At 37.3% G+C, this 17,311-nt stretch overlaps 1 protein-coding gene across 14 annotated transcripts in view; it reads left to right on the plus strand.

Annotated features, from left to right (window-relative positions):
• The window catches only part of MCTP1 (multiple C2 and transmembrane domain containing 1), a gene marked incomplete at both ends in the record, with an annotated part of 539,514 nt that overhangs the window by 436,605 nt on the left and 85,598 nt on the right, over positions 1–17,311 (plus strand). For 9 of the 14 annotated variants that reach the window (XM_079702735.1, XM_079702743.1, XM_079702744.1 and 6 more), the window contains one exon: positions 8,694–8,813. The exons of the other annotated variants lie outside the window; for them this stretch is intronic. In XM_079702735.1, the coding sequence (XP_079558861.1) occupies positions 8,694–8,813 (120 nt within the window). The remainder of the gene's footprint in view (positions 1–8,693; positions 8,814–17,311) is intronic. 14 annotated transcript variants of the gene reach the window in all.

Consider the following 17,311-nt stretch of genomic DNA (forward strand, 5'->3'; position numbering starts at 1 on the left):
ACATCAAAGCGATGAACTTAACCAAGCTGGTGCAAATGATTTTCGATGCTCTGGATATTTTGAGTATGTCAGCTATCCCCCGTGTGGTATAACGTTGATTGTTCTCAATTAATGTCTCTATTTGATTGCTATCAACTTCAACTGGTCTACCCGACCATGGAGCACTGTCCAGCGAGAAATCTCTAGCACAAAATTTTGCCGACCAATTTTGACATGGTTGATCAGTCACAGCACCTTCTCCATACACTGCACAAATCTTTTTTTTGCGTTTCAGTTGCCTTTTTACCTTTCTTGAAAAAATAGAGCATAATATGCCAAAAATGTTGCTTTTTTCCTTCCATCTTCAATAATAAACTGGCTACACAAAAATTCACCAGTTTTGATAAACTTTTTTCTAAATGCACGCCGGTATGACAGCTGTCACGTACAATCTAACAAAATTGTTTCGAATGAAGTTAAAGGCAACTAAGTGCTACTAGAGCCATCTTATGGAAAAAAACCGAATGAACCTTTTGGCCAACCCAATACTTATGGCTTCCTTCCAGCAAACCCCTTCCTCCCAGACCACACAGAAATCCCTCTACAGAACACCATCCATCTTCTATAACTGCTCGAAGAACAATTATCATGTTGACTTATCTTGGAGTATTATTTTATAAAGTCTCTGTTATTTTTCAGAAACAATTTTAAATATGAAAAACATAAAATTGACATTACTTACATTGGTATAGTACTTTCTGATAAAGCATTTTCACGTATATTACATAATTTGTTTCCCACAGCCTACTTGTGAAATAGACAGGTATTACCATTTCCATTTTATAGATAATAGACTAAAATAAAAGAGAATACCTGACCTGCCCAAGGTCCTATGATGATCACATAGCAGAAATGGAACGAAAAACACTTCTTCAGGCTCCTGGTCCAGACCATATTTTACTCTACCATACTGTCTCTTTGGAGAGAAAATATGTATCAGTTAGCATTTGCTGTATAACAAACCACTCCATTAGTAGCGCAAAGCAACTACCATTTATTTAGTAATGATTCTGTTGGATCAGGCTCAGCTGGGTATTTCTTTTGTTCTCAGCTGGGCTCACTTATGCATCTCTGGTCAGCTTCTGGCCAGTTAGGCAACTTTGCTTCTGGATGCTGTCCGGCTTCCAACTGGGGCAATGGAGACAACTGTATCACATGTTTCTTATCATTCAGCAGACTAGCCTGTGCTTGTTGACATGCGCTCAGGGTTTGAAGAGTGCAGAGGGAAAAACCCAATGAGCAAGTGCTTTTTAAGCCTCTGTGTTCAGCATTTTTACAACTCTTCCCTTGGCCAAAACAATTCCTATGTCTAATCTCAGTGTCATCATGGACGAATATTTCAAAAGGCCTGGATACATGGAGATATGAACAAATTGGGGTCATTACTGCATGTAATCACTATAAGCTAAATATAAAAATGCTGAAAATGGTACTCGCTTTATCATTTCTTCCTATTGTAGTTGACGTAGCTTTTTAAACGTAGCTCTAATGCTTGAATCCACCCTATGGATTCTAGAGTGGAATAGGGAAAGTGATGAGCTACAAGAAGGACCAAAAAAATTATATATAGTATGAGCCAATATATTCCTGCTTGTAATAATACCTAATGTTTATTGAGCATCTTACAGGTGCCAAGCACTAGGCTAATTCCATCTCAAATCTGTAAATAGTATAGTTTTAACTTTCAGATTATAAAATTAAGAGTAATTTAGTAATACATCACATAGATAGTGACTAGTAAGCTTGGATAAAAACATGGGCCTGATTCAAACTCCCATGCTCTTTCTAGTGCATCACAATGAAGCAGCTTTTTTAGGGATCCCATGGTTGTGGCTAACAGTCCAAGGCAGATTGACAAAGAGCTTCTACCATCCAGGATAATGTGTAAAACTCACAATATCCTTTTTCTAATGAAGAAGGTTGTGTGTACTTCTAATGTCCCATGAAGATTTTCTGATACAGCGTTTTAGTAGTAAATCACAACCATCTAGTAATTTGCAAAAAGGAAACCACCAAATTCTTGGAATAATTTTAGTTTCTAATGAGCAAGGCTAAATAATGTAGGGCTAGATGTTTTGTTTGGAATGGGGTCATGGATTTTATGAAAGTAAAATATAATAGTCCAAGTTTCCTTATTAAAAGTGTTGAGGGGAGTGGGGGAAAAGGCAAGGAGAATGTGACAGAGAGAGAGAGAGAGGAAAAATAAGGAAAGGATGTCATAGTGATGAAGTCAAAGGAAATGAAACACTGTACAAATGTGCAGGAGTCCTTATTACCTAGTTTAACCTGGAGAAATTCTAGAATCATCAGATCCTCTCTCCATGTCCCATGAAGACAAAAAGGTTTCTGGATATATGGGTCGCAAAAAATCCTAGGCATTTTTGGGTTTATACATTTTTTAATTGCTTTTTTGGTCCTATTTTAGCCCACTATATCTCTGTTTTTCAAACCCCAAACTTATGAAAAGTGTGGTCAGGACCAAGGACAGATCCTGCATTGTCTTAGCGTTCCTGGAGTTTTTCTGAGCTTCCTTCTTTCTCCTGCTGTCCTGGTGAAACACTGAAGACCCATCCAGGAGTGTTTTGGTATTTTGTAGGAAAAAGTAAAGGATCCCATCTTCATGCAAGTGGGCTCCAGGGAGAAAAGAAGCTTCAGTGTGGAGAGAATAAGCTAAAAGACCCCTTTCTTCCTCTGAGGGCTCTTTGTTAGAGGATCATCGCCATTGACAAGTATTAGAATCATCACTAGTACTATAGAGAATAATTGCTTTTTTCTTAGTGATTCTTAGCAATATGAGTCCAGAGACCATGTCTTATCCTAATTTTGAACACCCAGTATTGCATAGCACATAGGTGTTTAATAAATACCTTTTATTGTTAATCTCTTTTTCTTCTTTTAAATTGAAGTATAATTGACCTATAACACTATATTAGTATCAGGTGTTCAACGTAATGACTCAATATTTGTGTACATTGTGAAGTGATCACCTGCAATAAATCTAATTACCACCCCTCACTGTACGGTTACAAGTATTTTTTTTTTTCTTATGATGAGGACTTTTCAGATTTATTCCTTTAGCAACTTTCAACTATGCAGGACAGTATTATTGACTGTAGTCATCATGCTGTACACAATATTCCTATGACTTGTTATTTTATAATTGGGAGTTTGTACCTTTTGACCCCCTTACCCCATTTCACCTACCTCCCTCACCTCTGGCAACCACTAATCTGTTTTTTTAATTATTTGTTTGTTTCATTTGTTTGTTTCATTTTTAGATGCCACATGTATGTGAGATCATATGGTGTCTTTCTCTGACTTATTTCACTTAGCATAATTCACTTAGCATAATGCCCTCTATGTCCATCTTGGTTATTGCAAATGGCAAGATTCCATTCTTTTTATGGCTGAGTAGTATTCCACTGTATATATATCATAACTTCTTTATCCATTCATCCATTGATGGACACTTAGGTTGTTCCCATATCTTGGCTATTGTAAATAATGCTGCAGTGAACATGAGGGTGCGTATATCTTTTGAATTAGTATTTTCATTTTCTTCAGATAAATACCCAGAAGTGAATTGCTAGATCATATGGTAGATCTGTTTTTAATTTCTTGAGGAGCCTCCATACCGCTTTCCATAGTGGCTGGACCAATCTGCATTCCCACTAAGAGTGCACGAGGGATCCCTTTTTTCCACATTCTCACCAACACTTGCTATTTCTTGACTTTTTGATAATAGCCATTCTAACAGGTGTGAGGTGATATCTCAGTGTGGTTTTGATTTGCATTTCCCTGATGATTAAGTGATTAGCATCTTTTTATGTGCCTGTTGGCCAACTTCTTTGGAAAAAATGTGCCTTCAGATCCTCTGCCCATTTTTAAATCAGTTTGCTTGGGGTTTTTGGCTATTGAGTTGTATGAGTTTTTATATATTTTGGATATTAACCCCTTATCAGATGTATAATTTGCAAATATTTTCTCCCATTCAGTAGATTGGCTTTTCATTTTGTTGATGATTTCCTTTGCTGTGCATAAGCTTTTTAGTTTGTTGAAGTCCTACTTGTTTATTTTGGCTTTTGTTGCTTTTGTTTTGGTAGTCAGATCCAAAAAATCATAGCCAAGATCAATGTCAAGGAGCTTATTGCCTATGTTTTCTTCTAGGATTTTTATGGTTATAGATCTTACATTCAAGTCTTTAATCCATTTTGAGTTAATTTTTGTGTATGGTGTAAGACAGCCTAGTTTTATTCTTTTGCATGTGGCTGTCCAGTTTTCCCAACACCATTTATTGAAGAAACTTCCCTTTCCCACAAGAAGAGAAAATTACAGGCCAGTATCCCTGATGAACACAGATGAAAGAATTCTCAACAAAATATTAGCAAACTGAATTCAACAATACATTAAGAGGATCGTATACTATCATTAAGTGGGATTTATTCCAGGGATGCAAGGATGCTTCAGTATCCATAAATCAATCAACGGGATATACAACATTAATAAAATGAAGGATAAAAATCATATGATCATCTCAGTAAATGCAGAAAAAAGCATTTGACAAAATTCAACATTCATCTATGATTTAAAAAATTCTCAACAAAATGAGTATAGATGTAGCATACCTCAATATAACCAGGGCCATATATGATAAGTACACAGCTAACATCATACTCAATAGTGAAAAGCTGAAAGCTTTTCCTCTAAGGTCAGGAACAAGACAAGGATGCCCACTTTGCGACTTTTATTTTACATAGTGTTGCAAGTCCTAGTCAGAGTAATTAAGCAAGAAAAAGAAAGAAAAGTCATCCAAACTGGAAAGGAAAAAGTAAAACTGTCACTATTTGTGGATGACATGGTTTTGTATATAGAAAACCCTAAAAACTCCACCAAAAAACTATTAGAACTAATAAATGAATTCAGTAAAGTTGCAGGATACAAAGTCAATATACAAAAATCTATTGCATTTCTATACACTAACAATGTACTATCAGAAAGAGAAATTAAGAAAACAATCCCACTTACAGTTGCATCAAAAAGAATAAAATACTTAGTAATAAATTTAACCAAGAAAATGAAATACTTATACACTAAAAACTACACGACAGTGATGAAAGAAATTGAAACGTATTCCTCGCTCATAGATTGAAAGAATTAGTATCATTAAAATGTCCATATTACCCACAGCCATGTACAGATTCAATGCAATCCCTATCAAAATTCCAACAATATTTTTCACAGCAATAAGCAATACTAAACTTTGTATGAAACCACAAAAGACACCAATAGCCAAAGCAATCTTGAGAAAGAAGAGCAAAGCTGGAGGCATCATGCTCCCTGATTTCAAACTAAACTACAAAGCTATAGTAACCAAAACAGTATGGTATTGGCATAAAAACAGACACCTAGATTAATGGAACAGATTAGCGAGCCCATAAATAGGCTCATGCACATATGGTCAATTAATTTACAACAAAGTAGGCAAGAAATATCATGCTGTTTCTTTTTTTGACCTTTTGAAATCTTCAATTAAATTTTGAGAAGAAAAATAAATGCTTTTATATTTAGAGTTTATTCAAAGTTCTCTTGTTTGTTTTTTAAAGATATTTTCAAGAGCAAGGGCTCTTTACTTAGTTATCCAAATATTAGATTCTTAAAGAGCACATAATGGGGAAGGAGACTATTTTTCCACTACGAGAATTCATAAAGCTAATGCAATTTCTGTCTTTGTCTCTCTCTTCTATATCTTTTCCCATCCTGTGTTCTGGTGTTCATGTTGTTAGGGCATATTAAGACCATATGTATTCATAAGAAGTGTTCTGTCACTCCTGAGTGCTGTATTTTAAGAAAGCTATTGATATATTGATTTGGATGTGGTAAGAGGATGTCCACAATGGAGAAGTGTCCAGAAACCATACCTTGTAACTGGTACTGTAAGCAACTAGTGATGTTGAACTTAGAGAAGAAAAAGACATGATAGGTGGATTGATAACTTGCAGAATTATCATATGAAAAGTTTATTTGGTGCAATACCTGGCCTACAACTAACACTAATACATAAAAGAACAAGAAATTCACTCTGGGTAACACCAGGACTCTTAACACCAATGAGTGGCCATTACAAGGAGGAATATATTTGCTCAATAGGTTAAAAATTGTTACAATTGATGATATTTAGCAATGGAATAATCTGAGTCCCATCCATGAGACCAGAATACACTGAGTCAAGTGAATATCCTTGGAAAAGGCAACTATATAGGAAGGTCTAAGAGGAAAGACGGTTCATGACTGCATAGCCAGAATGGAAAGACAATTTTTCTAGAAGTACTAAGTTACTTCTTTTACCTTATGTGCCTCAGGGAGAAATTCATTAGTGCTATCACAGGTTGTAATTCTGAATACATTTTCCAGATGTCACTTGGTTTTAAATAGTGGCTCTATAGGACTTATACTAATGCAAATAATTAAGTAGACTTATGTTAAATGACTTGGGAACCCAGTATCCATTTATTCATTAATTCAGCAAACATACATTTATTGAGCACCTACTATGCCCCAAGCACCATTCTATGCTCTGGGGATAGAACAGTGAGCTAAAAGAAAAAAAATCCCTTCTTTTAAAGAGCTTATATTTTAGTGATTGTCAAAATTTTACAAATAAATATGTAAAGAATTAATATGGATTCTAGCAAAAAATAATTTTGTCTTTTATATATGTTGATGTCTATCAAATTTGCCTTAAATCACTTCCTGAATAAAAAATTATATTTTTAAAATACTTTAATAGAATAATCATAGCCATCAGTTATAATTTGTATCATCTTTAAATATATTGCATATATTTCAAAAATTAAACAGAAATGTCTTCCTTTTCTAGAAATCTTTATACTTCTCTGGTGAAAGAGAAGATATGGCTCATGTTCCACGCATTAACATATTTGAGATTTTTCTTATTCAGGAACTTTAATCTATGGTTACCATGTAATTCTGTACAAAATTCATTTCTTGGGTTACTAAACCATTATTTATGCTTTTTGGTGTCCATGTGGGTTATGAATATCAAAGAATTCAGTAAAATATACAGTCTTCAAAATTTAATATCACATTAAAAAAATCCCTGATGGTACAGTAACATCATGAAGTCATTTTAAATATTAGAGAAAGGATGTTAGAGGGGATCAGATCTACAGACCTATGTTGAGAAATGAAAACACTGAGGGAGAGTGATTTTCTAAGGCCCAGAACCAGTCTTCTGGCCCGTGGGCCAGGGGTCCCTCTACCACTCCATACAGGTTCATTTTCTCTGCAATTTGAATAGGCTGTGAGCTTGGCTGAGGTTTGTTAAGAAGGCTGCAAACAGCCCATGCTGCTGTGCCTGATGTGCGTGTTCTTAGGGCACTGCTCCTAACCCTTCTGATCTGTCAAAGGCAGGATGTTTGCATGACCCCAACCAGCTGGCTCAAATTCCCAATTATACTTTGGTTCAGCTAAAGCTTAGCAGGCAGATGACTTTCTAGTTTTCAGTATTAGAATATGTACTACCTGAGGACCTTAGTGAATAAATAGTTAACTTTCTCAATTTTGTAATGTATTGATATCATTTACACAATACTTTTTTTGAGCACTTACTGAGTACCAAGCAGTGTGTTAAATCCTTAACACATTTCAACTATTTAATTGTCACAGCCTCTCAGGTGGATACTCTTATCGTCCCCATTTTACAGAAGGGAGGATATATACCATGCCAGAGGTTATAGGACTAGTTAGCACCAAGGGTGGAATCTGGCTCTTAACTACCATCTGACTTAAATTACCTTAATTTGGCAGCAGGGGCCACAGACCCAGAGAATTTAGATGATCTGTGCAGGGTTATAAGAGTCTGGTGGGGAATGGGGATGAGTCACACTTTATAAGCATGGCTGGTTAGTTTGTGATGCAGACGCTCTTAAAACGGTTCCTTCTGCCAGCCTAGGTGAGTTCTTAAACTTACATTCCTCATACAATTTTAAAAATCATTTATATACTTAGAGAAGTGCATTTAAATTTTTCCTTTGACAAAGTTACTCCATTTTTTTAATAGCTGTTTGATTTCTATGGCAAGGCTGAATTTTTTACACTTGTTAGTAGCAGTTCTATTATTCATAATGTGAAATCTTGGGAGCTCTCTGGTGTAGACTTGGTATTTTCATCTGCCTATTATGCTTGTTACATTGTATTATCCAAGTGAGATTTTTTAAAAGTTTCTGATATTAAATGGTGATTCATCCTTTATCATTAAGGCAGATAGGCCAGTTATTTCTGACAATGTAGTGAAGCTCATTTTGCTGCCTTTCTTTTTTAAAACTTTATTTTGTCCAACCTAACAATAATTTCACTGGAGGAGAAAAATTAAAATTGCCTCATTGACAATGTAGTGATATCAGTTTTTCCTTCATAGAAATTGAACAAAGTAAAAATCTTAGTGACTTTCCAGGGGTCGGTTGTGCTTTTAGAAAAATGCCTAACAAGTTCTCAAGTTTTTGTTTTCAAGACAAATCTTTCTGTTCTGAAACATTTAATTGTGTGCTTTTTTGAAGTGCAGTATGGATAAGAGAGTCCATTTAATGAAATTCAGAGTTGACTCATCTTTTTCTTCTTCCTTCTCTCTCCTCCAGCTCTTTCTCTTTGTTGTCTGGAACTTTGAGCTCTACATGATACCAATGCTTTTGTTGTTACTATTGACATGGAACTACTTCTTGATAATATCAGGGAAAGATAACAGGCAACGCGATACAGTAAGTCTCTACTTTCTCATTTGCATGTGTTTTTGTTCTTATTCCTAGTCTCTCCATCAAGATCAACATTGAATTCGGTTTTGCAAACCAGAAATTCTGTCTGTAAATACTCAAGTTTGGAGGAAAGTTTTATCAGTTCAAAACTAACAACTCTTTGGTCCTAACACAATATAAAGTATTCACCTCTTTCTAGCATTACTCATTTTGGTAGGAACTAAAATTGAGAGCACACCAAAGAATGAGTTATGATTTTTAGGTATAAGTCGGTTATTCCAAATGATTATTTCTTTTATGCTCCTTACTTGTTATTATGTCTTAATGAATCCTGAGTTAACACATAATATCACAAAATTATCTATGGTCAGACCAAACGACTGTATTTTATTTAAGACAGTTCTCTGTGGTCTGTCATTGGAGGGAAGGAAGACTTGATGGTTGTTGGCCTAGAAAAGTGCATAAAGTACCTTAATTCAGTGTTCATTCACTGAACAATAACAAATACCCTTCTCTGTGTCAGGGGTGTATCAGGATACTGGCTCATGGGTCAAGAGCTTTCATTTAACCTAAGGAAAGTTATATTGCACTCACTTGCCCTCTCTGGCATTTTTGAAGGTTTTTAGAATGTGTGAGACAACCTTTTCTCTCTCAAAGAGTTTTAGACTGAGAAGCAGAAGCTAGCCACATTATAATCACGTTTGTTATTCTCCCACCAGTCTTCCTTCCCCTTAGGCTATCTCAGTCACTACACCCCTAGCAAACATACAGCTTGAAAAACTTTCCCATATGTAAATAAATGGGAGGGGAATGTCTTATCCACATAGAACATTTGCAATTTTATAATTCTGTAGACAGCTGTTGAGAATAATTTAAGGGTTTGTCAAACATAAGGATCTCTTTGGTAGCTATTTGTCCTCATCAGATTACACTGATTTTTTTTTTTGCCATTAAGGGCCTCCATTTGATTGATAATCAGGACTTTTGCCAACTATTGTGCCCATAATGATTCAGGAAACAGAGTTATTTGATCATAAGTTTAGTAGTATTATATAATACTTTGTTATAATAGCATCATAATGATTGCACAGACATACCTATGACATAAAAGAATTTTCTTTTTAAATAACTCAAGCAAAATATACTTTAAATGGTTACACAAGCAAAACAGACTTCTTCAAAATAATTTTCTTTATCATCAAAATAAAAGAAAAATCCAGATGCACAACCACCAAGTACCATGGCAAGGTTGCCAACAACACACCACGTTTATTTCCCTATGTTATTTGATATATTTCTGTCTCTCTCATGAGATTATAAATCTGAGGTAGGGAACTGTTCATCTTTGTACTTGCCACTGTCTCTAGCGTGTGTTTTGCAAATTAGAGGTGTTCAAACATGTTTTTGTAAAGTTTATCAAACCAAACATGAGATTGCTATTAGAGATTTTAATGGTTAGGCAGCATCAACAGACAAGGCGTTGTTATTATTCTTGGCAAGGATTTATGGATATATATTTAACTTGCACACTGAGAGACAAGCCCCAAATGCCATAAGGCTTGGTGTCATGGGGACTAATAGGCACTTTTGTCAATTAATCCCGGATGTTTTCTTTAAGAAGATAGGACTCTCTGAGACAAGTCCTTTTTGTCCCATTTATTTCCAGGAGGTTGTTGAGAGAGAAGAAAATCTACTTTTTTAAAAAATTTAATTTATTTATTTTTTATACAGCAGGTTCTTATTAGTTATCTATTTTATACATATTAGTGTATATATGTCAATCCCAATCTCCCAATTCATCCCACGAAAATCTACTTTTCATTCAGTTGCCTTGAGACAAATCTGCAAATAAGAATGTTCGCAAAAAAGTGGTAATTTAGTTTCAGCTTCTTAATCCTATGAGGGAGGGGGCTTATCTTCAATATTTAGTCATTGGTTTGAGTATTCTTAGTAAAAAATTCTGAAACTATAGACTTTGCTTGTTATTTTCTTCAGAATATACCTGCCTTGGCTGGAAAGGTCCACTTTTAGAGGAAAAGTAATAATATATTATGTATCCCCTTGTACTTAAAATTCTCTGAGAATTTATATAAGCCTATTGAAAAGTTAACATATTATGTAAATTTTTCTACTGCCTTTTTTCCCCCAAAATATAACTCTGGTATAGTACTTACAAATCCTTCCTTGTGGGCATATCTCTGACTGAATCCCCCTTTTAGCCATGGACAATATTTTATTCCCCAACACAGGCCACTGTGAAACATGCTACAGTCTAACTTTCATGGAATGCCAAGTACACCCCATAACTCCCAGTGATTGCCTTTTATTTGCCCAAAACACACATATCCACATATTCTGTTCTTTCCAGGCACCAGAGTAGCAATCACAACGCTTCATTCAGCTTCTCATTCACTGGCTCAGCTGAGACCTTACGTAACTCTTAAATCCAATTTGTCTAATTATGTGTTTTCTGCCATACCCAGCTGTGCATTTGAAATGGTTGCTCCTTTTGAAAAGAAACCTGGGTTATACTTTGCTGGTTATAGATTGCACACACACACACACACACACACACATATATTCACAAGCACATATATGTAAATTAAGAGAAGTGTTTGGAGGGGTTGCTATGCTGTGCCTAACTACTTATCTACTGCGTAGTGGATAGCCCTGGAAGAATGGTACTTTGCCCTAAGTCCTTATTGGTATCCCCAAAACAATGCAGAATTTTTCAGCATGTGTAAAAACTTTAGGGAATCTCTGAAGTGCATTAATCACACCATTGGCTGCTTCCAAATCAGGAAACTTTCTGTTTCAGGAAAAACAGGGGGTGTGGGAGGGCGGTGGATATTCTGTCGCACACAAAAAATCATCTGTACATTATTCAGCTGAGAAAATTCAATTAGGATGAAAATTATAAAAGAAAAACAAATCAAAACAAACTTCAGGTTTGTGTAGCAAAAGAGAAAAGAAAATAATATTTCCATGACATAAGAAGTTGTAAGAGAAAAGGAAATAAATACTGTAAAAGATAAAAAGTACATAGTTGGGTAAAAATTCTGTCTTCAAAATATTGGTGGATAGTTGAGATTAATACTAAAATAGGAAAGGATTTCTTTGTCTGTTTATTGTTTATTAAGGAGACCATTTCCTTTTTGGAGACTTAAAGATCACAGGAACTGAAACCCCCTACCTTTTCCCCACCATGGTGCCTGTTCTAGTTTAATGAAAAAAATGAGATGTAATCCTTGCCAAGTAAGTTTTGCTGCATATAATGAGCTGAACCCGTTGAGGACAGGATAAGGAAACAGCCGTTCCTGAGTCTAATGCTGTAGACTTAGAGATGCACATGAGAAAGAGGTGTGGTTAGCAATGGTATTTCACCTCTGCTGTTTCTCAGTCAGACTTGTTAAAAATAAGCAATTCTAGATCTAAATCTGTCTCTACTTGGACCATGACATTAAAATTTATAGCACAAGAATTATTAGACTTTTCCAGAGAAAACTATTCAATACAAACTTCATTCAGAAATGTCTGTGGCATGAATGTCATACTTCTCTTGGTTTAAGCCATCACTCCAGAACCAGGGGAAAATCACCCCTGCACTGCCCATTGGGCTTGTACCAACTATCCACATTACAGTTACTAGAAACTGAGATTTTGTAAGAGTAGATGCCAGGAAGTGATCTTTACTTTGGAGTTAAAATTTTTCGAATCCTCATTACACCCTGGGCACTATGTTAAGCACTTTCTTTTATCATGTCATTTAGTTTTCTCCCAGGAGAGAGAAGATGATTGTGTCAGCCCAGCCCATGTGTTGGGGCCTCCTAAATCAGGTTCTCTTCTCTGTGACAAGGAAGGGAACATACGTGGAAGAAGCATGGCTACAAGATCCCTTCCTTGAGAGAGGGGAAATCAAATCTCAGAGGATGACAGAAACAGGCTGGCCAAAGAAACCAGAGCTCTATTATACTCTCACTGAGACAGGTATCATCATTACTACTTCACATACAGGGAAACAGGGTAGAGAGGTTAAATAGTTCCAAAGACACACAGTTAGTTAGAAAGTGCCAGAGTGGGTGTTAGGATCTGTCAGCCTTTCTGAAGTTTGCACTCCTTATCACACCACTCAACTACATTTCCTCTTGAGGCTATATTTTGGTCCATCCCAGGTCTCCCTGGGTACCTTTTGAGCACATTTCTCCTTAAAGCTTCAGAATGGTCAGTAGTACTAACTCTATCTTGAAGCAAACAGATTGTTGGAAAACCCTCATATTCCCCACTCCACCCCCATGTCCTCCTCACCTCTCATTCAGGAAAATGGAGCAACTTGAATGTATCAGGTATCCTGCTAAGCCTTTTAGAGACATGGTCTCCTTTAATTCTTCATAATAATTTTTTTAAATTATTATTTGTAACATCTTTATTGGAGTATAATTGCTTTACAATGGTGTGTTAGTTTCTGCTTTACTTCATAATAATTATATCAAGTAAATGATTCTAAATGGTTTTATCCTCATTTTACAAAAGAGGAAATTCAGAATCAAAGAGAATGATGAATAACAAACTCCATAGAGTAAGTGGGGCGCAAACCCAGCTCTGCCCTATTATGAAGCCTCAGGGTATTTTTGTGGTACACATTTGGGCATGCCTTTACCAAGGCATCCACTTTTTAAATGTTTGGAGCCTTACCTGGAATCCCAGGTATCCCCAGATTCCTTCCTGTGAGGTACCTGGTGACCTCTCAAGAATGGGTACTGATCACCTGTTTGATCCCAGGTGACCCCGTTCATTCCAAAAAACATTCATGACCAGGAGGACTACCTTCCATCCACCCAGGTGAGCATGGAAGAGTAAATCAAAGCTAAAATCCTTCACATTAGTGAAGAAAATCTTTGAATATCTTTGACATTCAAAAATTCTTCAAGCAGTGCTTTTTAATTACATTTTAAAAGAGCATTCATTTTTACTGTCATGCTATGCCTCCCACTTTACAATCTTAGTTGCCTAATCAATGGAGGCATTAAAAGACTGAAAAGTAGGCTAGATCAATGAAATCATTCTCTGACTCATGATCTCACTGTGATACAAATTGAGCCCAAATCTGTCTGCTAAAATACTTTAGGAAATACTGAAATATTTTGTTAGTTCCCTCACATGGCAAAGCCTTCCATGCTTCTTTTCCCCTTTAGAGTAGCACTGACTATATTTGTTGTTGTTGGGACTATTCCACTTAGGCCCAGAACATTGATGTCTAGAAATAAAGCTTGTAAGGAGAGAATTTCCTTTGCCACCATAAATGCTGTTGATTGGACAATTTAGGATCATCCACCAAAGAAACATCTGTTTGTTTGACCTGATTTCCTGTAAATCAAACTCATTTATTATTTTCTCAGCCAGTACTCTCAGTTCCAAAGAAGTTGTCCTGGTGGAATATTTGAGTAAGTAGACTATTGAATAAGTGAAATATTCCTAACAGGATCTGGAAAGACTGGCCAAACCTGAGCTGAGAGGAGCGGACTCCATACGAAAAGCACTTCTGGTGCGTGGTCAGACTCTTGGCACTTCAATAAGGGCTTTATCGTTCACAGAAGGTAGCATAGATCAGAGCCTCCTGAGTTTGCATCTCAGTACCAAAAAAGACCATGTACTTGCTCTTAACAGAAGCAGCACTGAGTCATACAGCCTGTAAACACATCTAAAAATTGATGATCACTCTTTTCTTTTTCCTGCTTATTTCAACAAATTTTCTCCAATTTTTAAGGTCACCAGCTTGCAAAAATGTGAGGAGGACCATGAAAAGAACCAGACCTTTATTTTTCCAACACAATCACAAGCATAAAGAGGTAGAAACCAACAGCCAATCAGATGTCAGTAGAAAATTTCATCCCTTGGGACCCTCTCAAATCTGTTCAACCACTTAGATGTGCCAGATTATCACTCAGTTTACAGACTGGTGCCCTGTACACTGATGGCCATCACCTCATCAGGCTCTGGACATACCCCAACAGGATTTCCACATTTTTTCCACTCTTCTCAAGTGCCCCACTCCCACCACCATGCTACATTCCCTCTCTCTCAGGTGACCAAGGCCTTCTGCGTTGCAAATTTTCCTCGAGCTCCAACCCCTGAAGCCCTCTGAATTTGTTCCCAGTTTAGGGTTGCCAGATTTAGCAAGGAAAAATACAGATGCCCAGTTAAATTGGGATTTCAGATAAATGACAGGAGATATTTATATAAAAATAATATTCATTATTTATCTAAATTCCAATTTAACTGGATGTCTTGTATTTTTCTGACAACTTTCCCCAAAATCACAGCCTGTATTCTTACCTCAAGACTTGTAGCAAGGTGATATTTCTGAAACAAAATGCTGATTTTTTTCCCTCTGCTACTTTTGTCTTTCCGTAATATCTTTGAGCATGGCCTAGAAGATTCCTCATGTGTATGCCCCACCCAAACCATATAGCTTCAGCTTTATCTCCCCTGTATTCCAGCAGGATTGTTCGTTTGTGTGTTTTTTTGGTTTTGAGAATGGAATGTTTAATGAGCAAAAGGTGGAGACAGTGGGCAGAAGGGGGGAGGTACAGAAATGAGCCAGACAGTGCCCCATTCTCTTTTGTCATCTCTTTCACCCAGAAAGCAACCATTCACCACTTGGGAGAGCAGGAAGACAAAGCTCAGAGAGCTTATGCCACTTGCAAAGGCTCACACAGCACGGTGGGACTGGAACCCACTTCCAACTGGTTCCCAGGCCTGTGTTCTCTGCCTCTCCTCCAATGTACCCACTCCACAGGCCCAGGGTGGGCAAAGACTTGGTCCACATAACACAACAGACAGCAAAGAAGGAAGCAATGATGCTTCTCTCTTTGTATAGATGGGGAAACTGAGGTCTAGGATAAGGCAGTAACCTCTGCACTGGCAGTGAGTTTGTGTGGGTGGTGCTGTGTGGGACAGACGTGGTGACCCAGGGAAGGGCAGTGCAGGCCTGGTCTTGAACTTAGTGGAGGTGCTCGTGCTGCGCCTGGAAGCCACATGGGCACCAGAACAGATGTGCAGCGGGCCATCTGGCACGATGTGTGGCACTGTGCCAGGACAGGTGGCTGGAGCTCTTGAAGTCTTTGCTGCAGGAGCCACACATCGAAGGGGTTGAGGTCAGAAGGCCTGCCCACAAAGAGGTGGGCACACTCCCTTGCGAAGGCCTGGCTCTCCTGGGGCACCTTGCTCTGGGATGAGCTGCACCGTGAGCTTGGAGGAATACCTGTGGGTGTTGATGAGCAGATGGGAGCCTAGGCGTGCACAGGTCAAGGCCCCGCAGTGGAGGAGGAGGTCAAGTAGTGGTCTTCTGCCATGGGGGAAGGGGAGCTTTGAGGGATGGGGTCTTGACATGGTCTTGACAGAGGACCCAGGGTGGCTGGGACAGCTATGGTGGCAGCAGCAGTATCTGGAGCCGAGTGTATTTGTAATTTCCCAAATAGTCAATACACTCTCTCTATAGCTTTTACTCATTTCTTAAAAAAAAATATGTTTGCAAACGTAAGGTGTAGTTCTTGCTTGTCATATATATTTTATTTTTTACGAAAATTGGATCACATTAAAGGTACTGTTAGCATACCTACTTTGAGTTTCCCTCAAATTACTGGAAAACAACATGATTTTTAATGACTGAATAATTTTCACCATATGAATACTTTATTTTTTCTCAATGAAACACTCATTTTAGAAATGTTTGTTGCCAGTGTTTATGCCATCTCAAAGAATGCTGCAAAGAAACATCCTAAACAAATCTCTGAGCAGGTCGTCGGTAATGTCTTTTGACAAAGTCCTTGAAGGAGAATTTCTGGGTCAGAGTATATGCATTTTGAATATTTTCGGTAGTCAATACTGATTTGCCACCCATTAAGGTTATAATATTTTATATATATATATGCCTGGGTAACCACCAATTATCTTCATCATTTCTCCTGGCAAGCCATCTCTGACTTCCTGCCCATTCTCACCCACCCCTACCCCTACCAACCCATCTCTACCATCATATACTCCAAGAGCTTAAGTGAACCCTCCCCTCTCAGTTCCCATATCCCCCTAGCTGTATTATAATAAAAAGCTCACCGGAGGTCTTCTTCACCTGCCCCAGACTGTTCTAACTGTATCTTCCATCTGTGTATCTAATCCCAGCACAGAACAAGATGTCTCAGATATAGCAGCACAGTAGTTGCTCAAAAAATGTTTAATGAATGAATACTAAGTATGTTAATCTGATTCTTTTTCCACATCAAAAATTGTCTAATTTTCATTCAACAAAAATGTATTGAAGGTTTTCAGGCACTGTGCTAGCTCTTGTCCAAAGATGATTAAGACCTGGTCCCAGTAAATTTATTATACTTCAATAAAAATAAAAGAAAGGGAGAGAGAGAGAAAAGAAGGAGAGAAAAAAAGACCTGGTCCTTGCCCATGAGAGTTTGTGATCTAGTGAGGGAAACAAACAACTAAGTGGAATACGT

Source organism: Hyperoodon ampullatus (genome assembly GCF_949752795.1).
Source record: "Hyperoodon ampullatus genome assembly, chromosome: 4".
Lineage (NCBI taxonomy): Eukaryota > Metazoa > Chordata > Mammalia > Artiodactyla > Ziphiidae > Hyperoodon > Hyperoodon ampullatus.